A 15224-nucleotide genomic window follows, 5' to 3' on the forward strand; every position below is an offset into this window, starting at 1 on the left:
GACTTACCGTAGACCTTCCTTTTCCCTTCTCGTTTTCCTTCTTTCTTTTCCTATTTTTCTCTCTTAAAAACCCCAAGAGGAAGAGAGCTGGGGAGTCAGGACAGGAACCAACAGGAGATGAAAACATGGGTGGGGTCAGAGGACAAGGCTCTGGGGCCCAAGGGTGAAGGCTGTGAGTGGGTGAGGACGGAGGGCCAGCAGGGATGGGGCGGGTGGGGGGGAGGCTGGGCACAGGCAGGGGGCACAGAGCAGGGGCGGGAAGCACAGAGACAGACAGAGAGAGCTGCTCCCTGAGCTGTGTGGATGTTTATGCCTCTGCCCCTGGCCCTCCACCGGCCGGGTGCCACCCCGTCCCCCTGCCAAGCTCGGGCACCCTGGCCTCAACCATCACTTCCTTTTCTTCTTCTCCTTCGCCAGCTTGGCTTCCTCAGCGTCCTGGTCCTTGATGAGTTTCACCCTCCTCTTGCCCAGTGGAGTCTTGAAGTACCAGTCCTGGTGGGAGGAGGAGGGGGAGGTGGGAGGGCATGAGCTCCACCCCCGGCTTCTGCCCCCCGACCTCGCCCTCCCCTTTCCACAGACATGCCCTCCGTGCCCTCTGCAGCACCAGCCGCCCGTTCTCCTCTCTTCCCTGGCTCAGGTGTCCTGCTAGAGCCCTGGGTTCCCTTGCTCCCCACCCAATACTCCAGACCACGGGGTCCGCCACGTCAGGGGCGAGCCCTCTCTCTGGCGCTCCCGCGGCCATCCAGACACCCGTGGGGCCCTGGTGGGCAGTGAGTGAGGTGGGGAAAGTGGGTGTCAGTGGGCACCAGGACCAACCACGGGCTCTTAATATCCAGGTGGCACTTTCAGACTCCTGCCCTTGAGGGCACCAGGTGAGCCCACATGCCCTTCCCTGTGATTTCTTGTCCCCTTCCCAGCTAAACTCCATGGGGGAGCAGAGGGAGGGGTCTCAAGGGGCTTCAGAGGCCTGACTCCCTGGTTAGTGCTGGCCCGTTACCCTCTCTCCTGGCCTCCCCGCTACCCCCACCCCCCAAAGCCTCACCTTCAGGGACTCCTCCTCCTCCCTGTACACCGGCCCCAGCTTTGCCAGGTGCCCCAGGAACTCTGAGGCCACCAGGGGCCGCTTGGACAGCTGCAGGACCCGCCGCTCGGTCAGCACTGAGTGGATGGCTTGGAGAATGTGACCGGGTGTGTAGCCATCGGACACCTTGGCCAGGGCACTGATGTCTAGGTTCTGGGTCACCTGGATTCCCCGGGCCTCTATCATCTGCCTCCAGAGCACTGCAGGCATCGGGGGAGGACACAGGGCGGGGAGTGGTGGTAGCTGATGTCTAGGTTCTGGGTCACCTGGATTCCCCGGGCCTCTATCATCTGCCTCCAGAGCACTGCAGGCATCGGGGGAGGACACAGGGCGGGGAGTGGTGGTAGTGAGGTCTGCGCTTCTGGAGAGCGGCTCGGTGTTCATCAGTGCCTCTCCTCCCAGGAGGGTGAGAATCATCCTCTCCACTTCACACGAGGAAATGAGACTCGGGGACTTATGTGGCCTGCGTGGTGCACGGAGCCAGGCCAGGACCCAGGCCCCTGGGCTGTTGGTCTAACTGCCCTTCGCTGCCATGGAGGCACCGTCTCAGAGAAGCAGTGGGCAGGGGAAGAAAGGCGAGCAGGCCCCGGCAGGCGTGGTCCCTGGATCCCTTGTCCAGCCGTCCCCACGTCACAGGGTCTCACCGTAGCGAGAGGCGTAATCGGGCCGCGGCATGAAGAGGATCCGTTCGTAGGTCCGGCACAGCCCCCTCATCTCCGCCAGCTGCGGCTGGTCAGTTGTCCCTATCAGCATCACGCGGTCTCCTGGGCTCAGCAGTCGCAGGGCCTTGGTGAGATCCTTCTTTATTCGCTTCGGATCCATCTGCTCTGGGGATGGGCGGGGGGAGAGACACGTGGCTTCTATGGACTTCTGAGTTCTCTCGGAGCACATGCCCACTCTCAGCCTCGCATGGACACTGGGAGGTGGCCAGGGGCAGGCCAATCCTGCTTCCAGGATAAGGAAAGGGCAGCAGGAGGACAGGGAACTTGTCCAAGGCCCCACGGCGGGTGAGGTTTGGAGTTGACTTGAACAAGCCCAAGCCAGCCTTGCCATGGCTCCCACTGCTGCCCAGTCCCCGCACCTCCTTCTCTTCTTTTGGGACCCTCTTATAGAAATTCTTCTCAGCATTCCCAATCCAGATCACAGATGGCTGTAAGAGTCGAGCCACCTGGACAGGTCAGAGAATAAAAACCTGATGTCAGATGTCCCTGGGCAAGGGTCACCTCCCCGCCTGGTCCAAGGTCTGGCCTTGGAGCTTCGGCCCCCACTTCCCACGTGCCGCCCCTCTCGGCCTGCGGCCCTCCACCACACCTCCGTGTGAACAGAGTCCCCACCCTCCCTGCATGGTGAGGCTGCATATTAAGCCTCATCTCTACCATAAAAGAAACTGCTCTGCTCCCCACTTCCCCCCATGTCCCCCATCCCCAGGGCTTCAGGAATCCACAAGCTCCTAGCAGGGGCTGGTAGGGAGACCTCACCAGCTCCTGAAATCACACCAAATAGGCAGATGGGTGACCACCTAAGCATAAAGCCCACCCTGCTCTGTGCGCACAGCCTGAGAATGAGACGTGCCAAAGTCAGGGGACCCAGACCTTGAAGACGATATGCACTATCATCTGCACCCCCATCTTGCCAGGATATTTGCCCTGCAGGTTGCCAGGTGACAGGTCAAACAGGTTGGCACCAGTTTCTGTGCACACGGCCTTGACCAGCATCTTCTTCCCCATGCCAGAGGGGCCCACCAGGAGGATGGAGCGGATGAGGGGAGCCATGGAGTGTATATCTGGGGAGCCTGAGAGAGGAAACAAGGGCCAGAGGCAGGCAGTAGGCTGGTAGAGGACCGGCCTAGAAGCCACTGTGTGAGGTGAGGCCAAAGGCCCAGGCCTGGGTGGGAAGAAGTTCAGATCCTGGCTGCACTGCCGTCCCCCAGCGTGTGAGCTGTCCCCTAGGCAGGCATGCTGAGAGAGGCAGCCCAGAGGACTTCCAAGGGCTTCCCAGGTCTGATTATGAAGAGTTATATGCAGGGTCAGGAGGAGCCTTCCATCCCCTTCCAGTACCCTTCTGTTTTCTGTACCATCTCTTTCCACTTCTGGATGATGAAGGGGATGGAACTAAAGGGCCTAAGACCAACCGCTTCAGAAAAATCCTGGTCTTCTGGGAAGGGGACAGACTATGGGATATCACTTTGGGTTGGGTAAGGGGCCAGAAAATTGGACTCCTCAGTAGATCAAGGGTCCACATGACTTCTGCGGTGGCCCAGTCTGGGTGTGACCTCCAGCAGGGCCTGCGGAAGGCAGGAGGAGTCCAGCATGCGTCCATGGCACAGGGGACGTGCCCACCTCAGCCACCCTGACACGCACCCCAGTTCCCCCAAGAGCCACCTGCCAGCGTTGGCTCTTCCTGCTCCCCAGGGCATCTCACCAAGCCGAAGGATCCCATACAAGGCCACGTTCTGTCGTATGTCAAACAGGGAAGGCATAGGTAACTTGTTGGCCAGATTCAGAACGGATCCAAGATAGAGGTAGTCACCTGGGGGGACAGGTGAGTGGCATCCACCAGGGCAGGGCCAAGAGAGAGCCATGTGAGGAAAAGGCTCACTGCAGGGGTGGTAGCCAGCCACGGGGAGGGCCGTGGCCGGGCACCGGTCCTCAGCCTGGGAGCAGGCTCTGGGGAGGGGTCTCACCAATGTAATCTTTCAAGGCCACTCTCTCGCTCTTCCTTAGAAAGCCAAAGACAACGAGCTCTTCAAACAGAGAGTCCACAGACCTGCAGAGGAGGGCCCCCAAGGGTGAAGGGACATGGAGGCAGAGATGAGTGGCATGGTGCTACAGGCTTGAGGTCAAAAATACCCATAGTGCCACTGGACAGCCAGCACCAGAAGGCACAGCACCTACCCACCAGCCCAGAAGGCCGTCTGCCCACAGTGGGTGCTCTGTGGGTTGAGTGGGGTGTGAGAAGGACCAGTGCCCTCTGCGACCCCTCAGTCTACTCATGGCCCAAAGTTCCACCATCAGAACCCAGTCATTTGGGCAACATATCACCCTCTTTCTAGAAATCACATTGGATGTATACGCTCCCGGAAGGGGTGGCCGTTAAAGCAACGACATCCAGGGCTCGAGACCCACTTTATCAAAGAAGTGAGTAGACAGCGACCACTGGCAAGTTCCCCAAGGCCCCAGAGTGGATTCCAGGGGGAGATGGCTTTGGTGGGGAAAGCTGATTAAGGCACAAGGCTGCAGGGGGGACGGGAAGGAGGGAGCACTGAGGACAATCCCCCACTCACATCTTCCTCTGCACCACCATTTTCAAAACACTTTCTCATGCTTCTATTTGACCCTCACAGCTACCCTGTGGGTTTGGCAGGGTGGGCACTTGGTTAACGAGGACAGGGAGTCAGAGAGGTTAAGTGACTTTCTCCAGGGCACAGAGCTACAGAACCAGGACCGGAAGTCTGATCAGTCCTGGGCCAGGGTTTGCTCCACCACCCACGATAACGTAAAGGGTCTGCTACCTGTTTGGGGTCAGATCTTTTTCCTTCTTCTTCTTCCCAGCTTTCTTCCCAGTCTTTTTCTGGTTGGAAACAAGCATACGGGCAATCGTCCTCTGGTCCTTGCGTCCCCTGCCGTGTGCGCGTCCGTGTCCCAGCCGTCGCCCCTCATCTTGCCTTCGGATGCTTCAAGGGTCTCCCCTCCTCCCTGTCCACGGCCAGGCGCAGGCTCTTCAGCTCTTGACGCATCAGCTCATCCACCTGGGGGGACAGCGGGAGCACAGTGGGGCAGCCAGGGGCTGGAGAGGACAGGTGGGAGGGGTGAGGCCTGGGACGGGGTGGACAGGAGGAGGGCAGCCTCAGAGAAGAGCGAGACTAGCCCAGGGAAGGCAGCAGGGGTGCCCACCGACAACCTTCCGGCACACCCTTCTGGGACCTGCAGGCTTTGCCCTTCTCCCCCTGCCCCTGTCTCCCTGCACCGGTCCACACCCAGTGCCCTTGCCTGGCATCGACCTGGGGAGAAGCTCCAGGATGGGGTCAGTTGGCTTTCAGTTCAAGCCCCAGACCCACCCTTCAAAGTCTATGTGACGTGAGCAGTTGCAGACAGGTCAGCCCGTGGTCTGACCTCAGGAAAATCATGGCGCCCCCGTCAGGGCTGCTGGAAAGGCCACATGATCTAATGCTCCCAAGGTAGGCCCTGCGGCCGCACAGCAGGAGCTCTTTAAGGGTTGCTGGGCGGGATGGCGGGTGTGACCCTGGCTCAGAGCCCCTCTGCTCTGACCCCGGGGAGAGAAGGACCAGGGAGACGCAGAGGATGATGGAGGATGATGGAGCCCGAGATGGACCGAGCTGGAGCTAAAATGACACAGCGCATAGAGGCTGCTAGAGAAGAGGGGCAGGCCAGGGGCTGGAGGGGAAGAGCCCGAAGCCGTGGAGGCCTGGGGGTAGGGGGAGGGCCCTGAGCCAGCTCGCTCACCTGTATCCGGATCTCATGCTCTACTTCCTTCCTCTTCTCCACCCGGAGCGTCTCGGCGTCAAAACTCTGTTTCGGGTATATACTCCCATACTGGCTCTTCCACACACCTAACCGTGGAGAGCCGGGCAGAGGCATGACGGTCAGAGTCGCAGGGCACCCACACACCCGGCCAGGAACCTGACCCAGGCTGGGACCTCCATCCTCACAGGGCTGTCTGGCACTGCTTCTCCCCAGACCACCGAGGCCTGACCCCAAGGCACAACTCCCTCACCCAGGGAATCGCACTCCACGCTTCCGTCCCCCTTTGGCATCCTCTCCTCGGCCTGCACACCCACACACCCACACTGCCGCCGCACGATCCCAGAGCACGTAGACCCACTTTCCCCAGGACCCAAGGTCACCCCAAGCCCTCCCAAGGCCTGGACACTCTTCCCCAGCCCCCTCCCGCCTTACTCATGTACTCCTCATGTCCGGCATGGATCACGGGTATAAATCTGGATGGCCACACTTTCAGCATTGTGTCTGCTTCCTAGAATAGAAACATCCTTTGATCTCGACCCCTCATGGTCTCTGACCCTTACTCTCCTCCGACCAGCCCCCCACCGGGAATCTCCTCAGACTCTGTGCCCCCCGCCCACTTGGTCCACATCAAGGTGTTTACCCCCTTCCTGGTCTTCTCGTTCTTCCCTTTCTTTTGCTTCCCCTCTTTTTTCTCCTTTTCTTTTTCCTTATTTTTCTCTTGGTCCTTTTTTTTGCTCTCCTGGATCTGTGCCTCCAGTTCCATTTTTACCTGTGATCAGTGATGGAAGGCATTTCAGGGAAGACCAGCGGGATGCTACAGGACCAGAACCCAGGCCCGAAACAGGGGTGGACTGGGGTCACTTGTGGGGTCCAGATAGCCGAGAGTCCAGAGACGTCCCTGGGGTCCAGCAGGAAAGAGGTGTTTCGATCAGCGCTGCTACTCTTTCTTGGCCCGTGGGGATTTGGAGCCACAAGGAGTCTCACCAGACATGCTTTCTCTCCCTGGCCAAAGATGTCTTCTCTAGACACAGGCACCCCCTCCCCCGCCACGCAGTCTTGCTAGCTACATGTATGTCCTCCAGCCACATCGGCCTCCACTGAGGCTGACCTTCCCCCCACCCTACTGCCCCCCTCAGTCTACACTCAGTACTGGCTGGAACCTCAGACCCCGCCTACCACAGAAAGTCTCCTGTCTCCACCTAGAGGGTACCTGTTCTGGAGTCTTGTCTGCAAAGATCAGGTAGGATCCACCTCTAGGCTCGTCTGGATAATCAGGGAACCGACCAGTAAGGGCACTAAGTAAACATAAAATGGTCAGAGAGATGAACAGGTGGGTGGATGGACAGATGGATGGACGATAGATGGGTAGACGGATGGATAGAAGAATGGGTAAACGGATAGACAGTTAAATAGAGAGAAGGAAGAAGAAAGAAAAAGGACCAGGGGGATAGAGGACAAGAGGGAAGGAACAGAGAGTTACAGATTAGAAAGGAGAGACTCCTCAGGGGGCATCCATGGATGCTTTCCCATCTAGTTTTGGCATTTTCTCGTCCATCCAGGGAAACGAGAAGTCATGGGCAGCGATGGTCCTGTGGGTTGGGGGCCCCAGGTTTAAGTCAGGGGTTTGAGCAGCAAGGGAAGGGGGATGGGAGTGGATGGAGAAAAGGGCCCAGTCTGGACTAGAGAACAGACAGGTGTGGGGACATGGTGTGGAGGACGGAAAGAGGGGTTGAAGGTTGGGTCAGCTGAGGCTGGAGACACTGACTGGCATTCAATAAACCACTGTCGGATTTGCTCCTTCAATTTCTCCTTCATGTCAGGCCCCTCTGTCTCTTTGAGAGCATCATGGGTCTTCACCATCGCCAACTGGAACTCTTCCTCCTTCTCCATCTGGTGGATCCTTCGGATATCTTCCCCAAGGCCGGCTTGATATGAGACACCCGCGTTCTCCACCTGGCTTGGTGGCGAGGGGAGCTGGGGAAGTGGAGAGGAGGCCCAGGGACTCAGGAGTGGGAGTACAGAGGGCCCAGGCCCTGGCCTCAGGGACACACACCTGCCCCCCTGCTCCCCCAGCACCCCCGCACACGTGAGGCCCCGCATACACGCCCACACGGAACAACGGCCATGCCTGCATCAGGAGAAATTGTGTTTGGAGCCAAAACTCGCCTGTGTAAATTACTCTGATAATGAGTTTGCGAGATGCATCTGGGCTGGCCCCCCTGCCCGTTCCCCCCAGTACACCCTCCCCTGTGGGCCTCCGGCCCCAGCCCCCACCCACACCCCCGCCCCAGCGGCCCATGTTGGCAGCCGCTCTCGCAGCCACTTTCCCGCCTCATTGGCTCCCAAATGTATTTTAAATATCACTCTGCGCAGAGACAATTACTGAAAACGCTGAGCTCACACTGCTGATGGGCCCGGGCGGCCAGGCTCATTCCTCACCCACCACCATGCCATGCCCCCCCTTCCCTCCAAGGCCCGACCCTGGCTTCCCTCTGCCTGCTCTTGTCTCCTGGGGGTCCAGCTCTCTGAACCCCCAAGTCTGACCTCCACTCCCACGTTGTGCCCCCGATCCTTCCTTCCTTCTGAAGCCCCCAAGCCTCCAGCAATAGCCACCCCGGCCCTTGTCTCTGGCCCCTTCGGTGCCCCAGCCCAGCCTCTCCCCAACTCCCTTTCTCAGGAGGCCTTCACAGGTTCTGCCCGCTGCAAAGCTCCCTCTCAGGGATCACACCCCTCATCCCCACCACGGCTTTCTTTCCAAAGTCAGCAGAGACTAGCCAGAAGTAAGATCCAGCAGAGAGAAGGGGACAGAGGTTGTGCGGGGAGTGGGGCCTGTTCAGCACAAGCGCTGGGGGCTGCCCCTCTTACCACCCCCGCTCCCCTAGGGGCACACTCCTGCTCACAGACCAGGTAACGCTCGGCTAGACTCCCTGCATAGCAGAGGAGAAGCCAGTCTGGGCCCCTCAGAGCAAGTGGGGAGACTGTCGCCTGAAACACTCTGCTGTGAGAGGGATATGCTCCCATCCCACCCTGGCCCCTGTGGTTCTCCCAGAGGCTATAAGAGCCCTGGAGGGGGGCTCCCACCAGCCTTGTGTCTCCTCCCTCCTCTGGGTGCACCCACTCAGCTTCTCCTTCTGGCCAGGGGCAAGAACAGGAGGTCCAGAATGCTCTGTGCTACCATGCCTCGTCCCACCCCACATGTGAGATCCTCCCAAGGGTTTTAGAGGGGGAGGGGTACAAAGGGACGGGGCTTGGTGGTGGCTTTCTGGTCCTTCCCGCTCTTTCTCAAACCCTGAAGGATCCTTTAACCAGGATCCCCAGGCCTGAACCCCTCCACTCATGCCAAGCACAGTCCCGAGCGGAGGGAGTTGTGGGCAGTGAGGAGCTGTATGGGGGGCACAGAGGGACAAAAAAGAGGGGAGGGACCCCATGCACTAGCCCGGCCCTAGCCCCTGTCCGGGGTGAGGCGGGGGCTTACCATGCCAATGAACTCCATCTCCGTTCGCCGGTCCTGCTGAGTACGCTTCCTCTGGAGGTAACCCTTCCACACCTGGGGGGACACATGGGCCGAGACACGCCCCCCACTGCATTTCTGCAGGGATGCAGCTTGTGTGATCAGCCCCAGGGAGAAGCAGCAGCCACTCGCAAGGAAAGGTCTGGCTAGGGGAGCTCTGGGGTGGGAGGTGGGGGAGGAGTGCCAGGGAGGACACCTCCCAGGGCAGCCTGTGGGCAAGCGGCACCCGGAGCAGGAGCAGCCCAGGACAGGGCGGGGCCGGTAGGCACCCACGCGGCCCAGCTCCAAGGCTTTGCTCCCTCAGGGGTCCCTAGGAATACCCTCCTTCTCATCCCCACCCTCTAATCTGCTGTGTCTTTTTGAGGTCAAGTTCAAATACCACCTTCCCCCAGAAGCACTCCCACTCTCACTTCTCAGAATTCCCACACCATCTGGAATACACACTTGATCCCCCCCCTCCCCCGGGCATGTAGACATCGGTCCTGTAAGGGCTGTGGAGCTCCCCTGATGAATTCCTACAGTTTTGACCCAAGGAAACTGAGGCTGGAGACAGGACATGGCCTCTCCCGGGTCTAAGAGCCCATTTGGGCAGAGCTCAGACAGGGCCAGGGTTCCTGACTCCTTGCCCAGTGCTCTTCTCCCACGCCTCCGGCCACTCTCAGCTCCAAGGACTGCCCAGTACCAGTGGGGTGGGGGCGGGGCACTGGGCAGGGGGCACTGGCCAGGTGGGTTCTGTTCCATAACAGAGCCTCAGAGAGCAGCCTCTGTGTCCACAGTATTTCTATATTCTCGATGTTTAGCAACAGGGACAAAATGACTTGCTTTGGCTTTTACGGGAGAAGAGGGGCTCTCTCTTTGGGGCTAACCTTCCTCCTTGAAGGGTTTGCTTTAGCGGGCCCTGGGAGCAGGAGCTGCTCCTCATCCATGGGCCAGCCCGGCATTAGTACAGTCACCCAGGTGCAGGGGACTCAGATGGGCATGCTCCGTGCACTGATTAAAAATCTAAAAATCTAGGGACACCTGGGTGGCTCAGTTGGTGAAGCGTCTGCCTTCGGCTCAGATCATGACCCCAGGGTCCTGGGATCGAGCCACATGTTGGGCTCCCTGCTCAGCTGGGAACCTCCCACTCCCTCTCCTGCTTGTGCTCTCTCTCTCCGTCAAATAAATAAAATCTTTTTAAAAAATCTAAAAATCGATCCCATTTGGAGGGTATATATCTTCTTGAGTTATTATTTGTTAGTTGGTTGGTTTGCTTCTGGGCTTTGGTGGAAAGGAGTTCTAAGTTTCCTCTCTCGGGCTAGCAGACAGTCCCTGAGGCATTGGGGCTTGAGAGAGAAGCTGCGAGAAGATGTTCATTGGAGACAGAAAGACCAGCCCCACGCCAGCAGTTCTGGGCCTACTTCTGGAAAGAAAAAGTGGCAAGGGATGTCCTGTGACAGGACAGGGCAGCGATCTCAGGACCTATGATGCTGCAGGAGCAAAGGGTTCCCTTTCTGCACTGGAATTTTCCTAGGGCCCCTCCAGCCTCCTCAAGCTGGTAACTGCTACCAAACGGAGTAGGCCTGTGTCAGCAGGACTCAGGGATGAGAGAGCCCCCCCCCACACACACACAGGGACAGCAAGAGCTGAGAGCTGCGGAATGGCCACCCGGAATAGAAGAGAGGGGTGACCACCGGGACGGTAAGAAGGCCCAGGGACACCTAGGGATGGGGCTGGGTTTGCTGCAGTGGGGCAGATGGGATGTGATGATGTTATTTCCATGGTAAAGGGTGACCCAGATGGCACAGCCTTTGAGGACATCTGGGTCACATCAGTTCTCAGACTCTGTTTTGTTCTTCACCATTCCTTTTACCTCAGCTGCCAGGAGTCTCAGGATCCATTTTAGTGACTCATCGTTAACAGTCTTACGAGTTTCCGGAATGATCATCTACTCTGTTCTGCTACCTTGTTATGGATCTTTCTCCCCTAATTTTAATGATCCTTCTCTTTCTGGGGCTTTTATAAGATGTAGCACAAGATACAAGCTTATTAACTGACTACGTCTCCAGTTTAGGATCTGGTTATGGGGGTAACAGAATCCAAGCACCAGCACCTCTGTCCTCAGTTGCTGAGCCAGGCAGTCTTCCTGGAAGAGGTGACTCAGCTCTGACTTTCCTCCTGGGTGCTGGGGGGTTACCTTCTGTACGGTGATAGCTGCTTCATTCTGATTGAACTTGTGCCAACCGTCCTCTCGAATCTTCCGATCCCGCTCCTCCTCTTTCCGAATCTCTCGCATGAAGGTGGCTCGGAGCCGGCCTTGCCTGGCCCGCTCAGCCCTTTGTAGTAAGATTATGGCCTCGGTCCGGTGCATTTCTGGAAAACCCTGGCCACAGCAGGGGCAAATGAGCCGGAGAGGATGAGAGAGGGCTTGTATCCAGGCTAGCAGCTGGGACACCATCCACCAAAGGACATGCTGGGGACATGGTCCTCCCAAAACATCTCAGTTCCCAAATCCTGTCCCCTATCTTGGTGTCAGAAGGTTTCAAGGAGCACGAGAGCATCTTTGAAGCAGGCCAGAGATTACCCAAAGAGCACTCTGAGGTGGGTAAAGGGCAGGGCAAGTCTCCTCTGTGTCCGGGAAGATGGCATCTCTGTTCTGGGAGGGGTATATGAGAGGAGTCTGGGAGGGTGTCTCCCTGACTTACCCCCTTAGCGGTCACTGGCTCCATTCTGGACAGGATCTCTGCCAGCATCAGCTCGCGCTCCTTCAGAATGGTGGACTGCTCCAGCAGAAAGTATTTGGGGATTGGAACCTCCAGGTCTGCCTTTGGGACAATATGGGGGAAGGAGGGTCAGGACTCAAAATCTGGGCCATCTGGCTGATCCTACCATTTTAGCTGCTCATATAGACACTGGTGATGGTTTCCCTCATCTTAGAGCCCCGGGGTGGGAGATTTATGGGTTATGGACAGCTGCCCCTGAGCTCATCCCTCCATCCCCCTGCCCCACCATGTAACCGAGCTGAATTCTGGAGGATCATGATAGTAATGGGCAGTGGCTCCAATCCTGACTGTGCATCCGAATCAACTGGGAAGCTCTTACAATGCAGACTCCTAGGCCCTCCCCAGACTACCACCTCAGAATGGCAGCGGTTGGAGAATCTGCTTTTGTTAGTTTGTTTTTTCAAGTCCACAGCTGAGTGTGATGCAGCCGGTCTGAAAACTCTGAGATTTCCTCCGATGGGGAGCAGTGAACCGTGACCTTAGGGCCCACTGGAGACTGGTGCATTCACATCACCTTCGGGGCTTGTTAAAATGCAGGAGCGGATTACTGGGTTTGAGCTGTGGTCCGAGATTCTGCATTTCTAGCAAAGTCCTAGCAACACCGGTGTTGATGATCCAAGAACCACACGTTGAGAAGCAAGCCTCTAGGGAATGGTCTTCACCAAACGCCTGAAGTTGGTGGGTATTCCCAGCCCTGGGGGGCCTCCAGTCTGACTCTCTAGCCATCCCCGCAACGACTTGCATGCACCTCCTCTTCTGAAACCCTTGTCCCGACCAAACCCCATCCTCTGATCTGCCCCGTCCTCCTTCCCTTGCAGAGGTCCCAACACCAGGGTTGTCCTTGGGAGGTCAGGACCAGCTCCAGCCTCTGCCCGCCCTCCTGCCCCAGGTGGTGGAGGCATGGCTCCGTGTCCGCGGGAGGTCAAGGCCACGGGCTAGCCCCCCCACCCCTCCCCCCTCCCCCGTGGGCGTGGCTCCGCTGCGTGGCCCGCGCACCGGGGTGAGCTTGAGGTCCTGTAGCACGCGGTCCAGGCAGTGGTATTCGCTCAGGTCGGCGCGCACCAGGTCGTCCTTGAGCTCCAGCACGCGGCCCGCCACGCTGTCCAGCAGCCGCCGCAGCAGCCGCCGCTTCTGCGGCTGTACCATCTGGTCGTAGAGGGTGTCGAACCGGCGCATCAGCCCGAGGTAGGACAGGTAGATCGAGGAGAGCCTGTACTGGAAGGACTGCCGCTCCCTGGGGGACACGGGTTCCAGCAGGGGCTGCTCCTGGTCCAGCAGCTCTTGCAGGGTCACGTGGGAGGAGTCCCAGAGGCGTTGGTAAGCTCTGGAGGGGAGGGGAGATGGGACAGCAGGCCTGGGGTGATCTGGGCCTTGGAGGAGTGGGGCAGTGAAGGGGGGTGGGGAAGATGGGCTCTGCCGAGGCTTTTGAGGAGTGTGAACTCGGGGTTCCAGAGGTGTGCAGTAAGGTTACTCATGGTGAGGAGGGGTCCTGGGGGGGGGGGCGTGAGGTGGCAGTGAAGAGAACACATGTCGTGGCCTGGAGCACACGGGACATTGGGATCACTGGGAGGAGGAAGGCCACAATGGATTAGCAAGGAGGATGAAGGATAGGCATGGCCCTTAGGGGCTCCCTGGAAGGAAGAGGCCTCTTGGAGTCTGCAGTCCGTCCCTCCCGGGAGAGCGTGCAGCCCAGGAATGCTGCAGGGGTCTAGAATGGTGAGGGGGAAGGGGGGGTGTGGAGGAGTGTAGAGAAGGGTCCCTTCCCCCGATTCTGGAATCAGTAGTTCAAGGAAAGTCTGAGGAGTGAAAGCTGACCCCAGACCGGAGCAGCCAGGGGCCGCTGTGTGAATGTCCGGGGCCCAGCCAGGGCTGGCCCAGCCCAGAAACCCCGTCTCCCCATCATCCCTTCTCCCATCCACCTGCCCCGGCCCTGGGGGCTCCACTCGTGCTCCTCACTCACCCCTCAGACATGGGGCCCACTTCTCACAGTTCCCTTTTTGAGCTGGTCATGCAGTCCACAGAAACTATGGCTCCACCTTGACTCCACCCTCCCCCCCCAAAGCTAGAACAGCCCAGTTTGGAGAGTTCCATCCCATTGTCTCAACGTTCTAAGGCTGTGAGGGGAGGGGGCAGCAGGTACAGGACTGGGGACCCTTATCTCAGAGGATGTTCCCATAGCAAGCCTTGGAAGGCTAGGGCAGAGGGTGGGGTCAGCCGTGGCTTCTTTTCTTGGAGGATCAAATAAAAGAGTTGCTGTTTGAAGTCACCCTGAGAGCTGTGAGGCTGTGGGTGAAGGTTAGCCCTAAAGGCATTCATTTTTCCAACCACACTTCTCAGCTGGAGGAACCCTGTTCTCCTTCATTCAGAGCCAGCCTCCTTGGCTCTTACTGATGACTGTCCTGGAGGCAGGTGTGACGTGAGGGGGAAGGGGCACTGGAGTTGCGGTCAGAAGGTCCGGGTTCAGGCCTCGAGGTCACGACCCCTTGAGATGAGCACAAGCACACCTGTTTCCCTGGGGTCTGATCGCACTTCACATGGTTCATGTGAACTGTGCCTGTGCAAAGAATGACATTAGAAAGAGTAGCAGATGGGACCCAGTGGTCTTTGGGGCTCATTCTGAGCTGTCTGTGGGATACCCCATCGGGGCTACAGGCTCAGGAGACCATTCTTTGGAAAATACAAAACATAGCGGCAGAACCCTGACTCTGGTCAGCTGAGGGTGACCTTTTTGATTCGGTGTTAAGTAGGGACATATGAATAAATAAGGCACAGAGCAAAGGAAAGGGAGAGAAAGGGAAGAGCAGCAAAGAGGAGCAAGAGAGGAGGAGTTCCGTGACTTTCATGTGCATGCAAATTACCCGAGATCTCATCAAAAATGCAGATGCTAATTCCACGATCTGACTGATCTGACTTGGGTCTCTGAGTCACACCGTAGCAAGGTATGAAACGCAGTGGCAGTGGGGAAGAGCCGGGGCTCAGGGGCCAGATCTCCTGGGCCCCCCCCTTTCTAGCTGTGGGACTAAAACGTGGGTTAGGCTTGGCCTCCAAGAAAATGTGTCAAGGATGTAGGATGGCATCCAGAGGTCAGCCCCCGTTACAGTGAGCCTATTCCGTACATGAAGGGGACAAGCTGTGACTGTCCAGTGGCAAAGGGAAGATAAAGGATTTTGCACTTGTTCACTGAATGCAACCCCTTCACCCCACCCCCTCACAGCTTGGGAGGGAATTTGTGGGTCATACGCCCACAAGATAGAGCAGAGGCCGAGTGAGAGAGAAAAAGCAAGTGTGAGCAAATGTGAGGTGGTGAAACTAGGGGAAGGATATACAAGTCGTCATTGTACTTTCTTGCAATTGTTCTGTGGGTTTGAGATTTTCAACATAGTTTG

At 58.0% G+C, this 15224-nt stretch overlaps 1 protein-coding gene across 1 annotated transcript; it reads right to left on the reverse strand.

The window, feature by feature from the left end:
* Window positions 1–387: 387 nt before the first annotated feature.
* IQCA1L (IQ motif containing with AAA domain 1 like) lies at window positions 388–13809 on the reverse strand. Its single transcript, XM_026479088.3, has 19 exons — window positions 13799–13809; window positions 12835–13162; window positions 11761–11880; window positions 11253–11438; window positions 9041–9112; window positions 7331–7539; window positions 6776–6860; window positions 6206–6334; window positions 5998–6073; window positions 5545–5651; window positions 4746–4829; window positions 4593–4651; window positions 3765–3847; window positions 3503–3610; window positions 2674–2873; window positions 2163–2249; window positions 1726–1903; window positions 1043–1281; window positions 388–492 (listed from the first exon to the last, which is right to left on the reverse strand). Exons 1-19 carry the CDS (start codon window positions 13807–13809, stop codon window positions 388–390), a joined length of 2466 nt encoding a protein of 821 aa, XP_026334873.1.
* Window positions 13810–15224: the final 1415 nt, after the last annotated feature.

This window comes from Ursus arctos, unplaced genomic scaffold, assembly GCF_023065955.2.
Source record: "Ursus arctos isolate Adak ecotype North America unplaced genomic scaffold, UrsArc2.0 scaffold_3, whole genome shotgun sequence".
Classification (NCBI taxonomy): domain Eukaryota; kingdom Metazoa; phylum Chordata; class Mammalia; order Carnivora; family Ursidae; genus Ursus; species Ursus arctos.

Coding starts and splice junctions, on each gene's coding strand:
- IQCA1L (XM_026479088.3), bottom strand. Junction 4,652..4,745: donor GACCCTTGAAGCATCCGAAG/GCAAGATGAGGG, acceptor GTTTCCAACCAG/AAAAAGACTGGGAAGAAAGC. Junction 2,874..3,502: donor GTATGGGATCCTTCGGCTTG/GTGAGATGCCCT, acceptor TTCCTCTCTCAG/GCTCCCCAGATATACACTCC.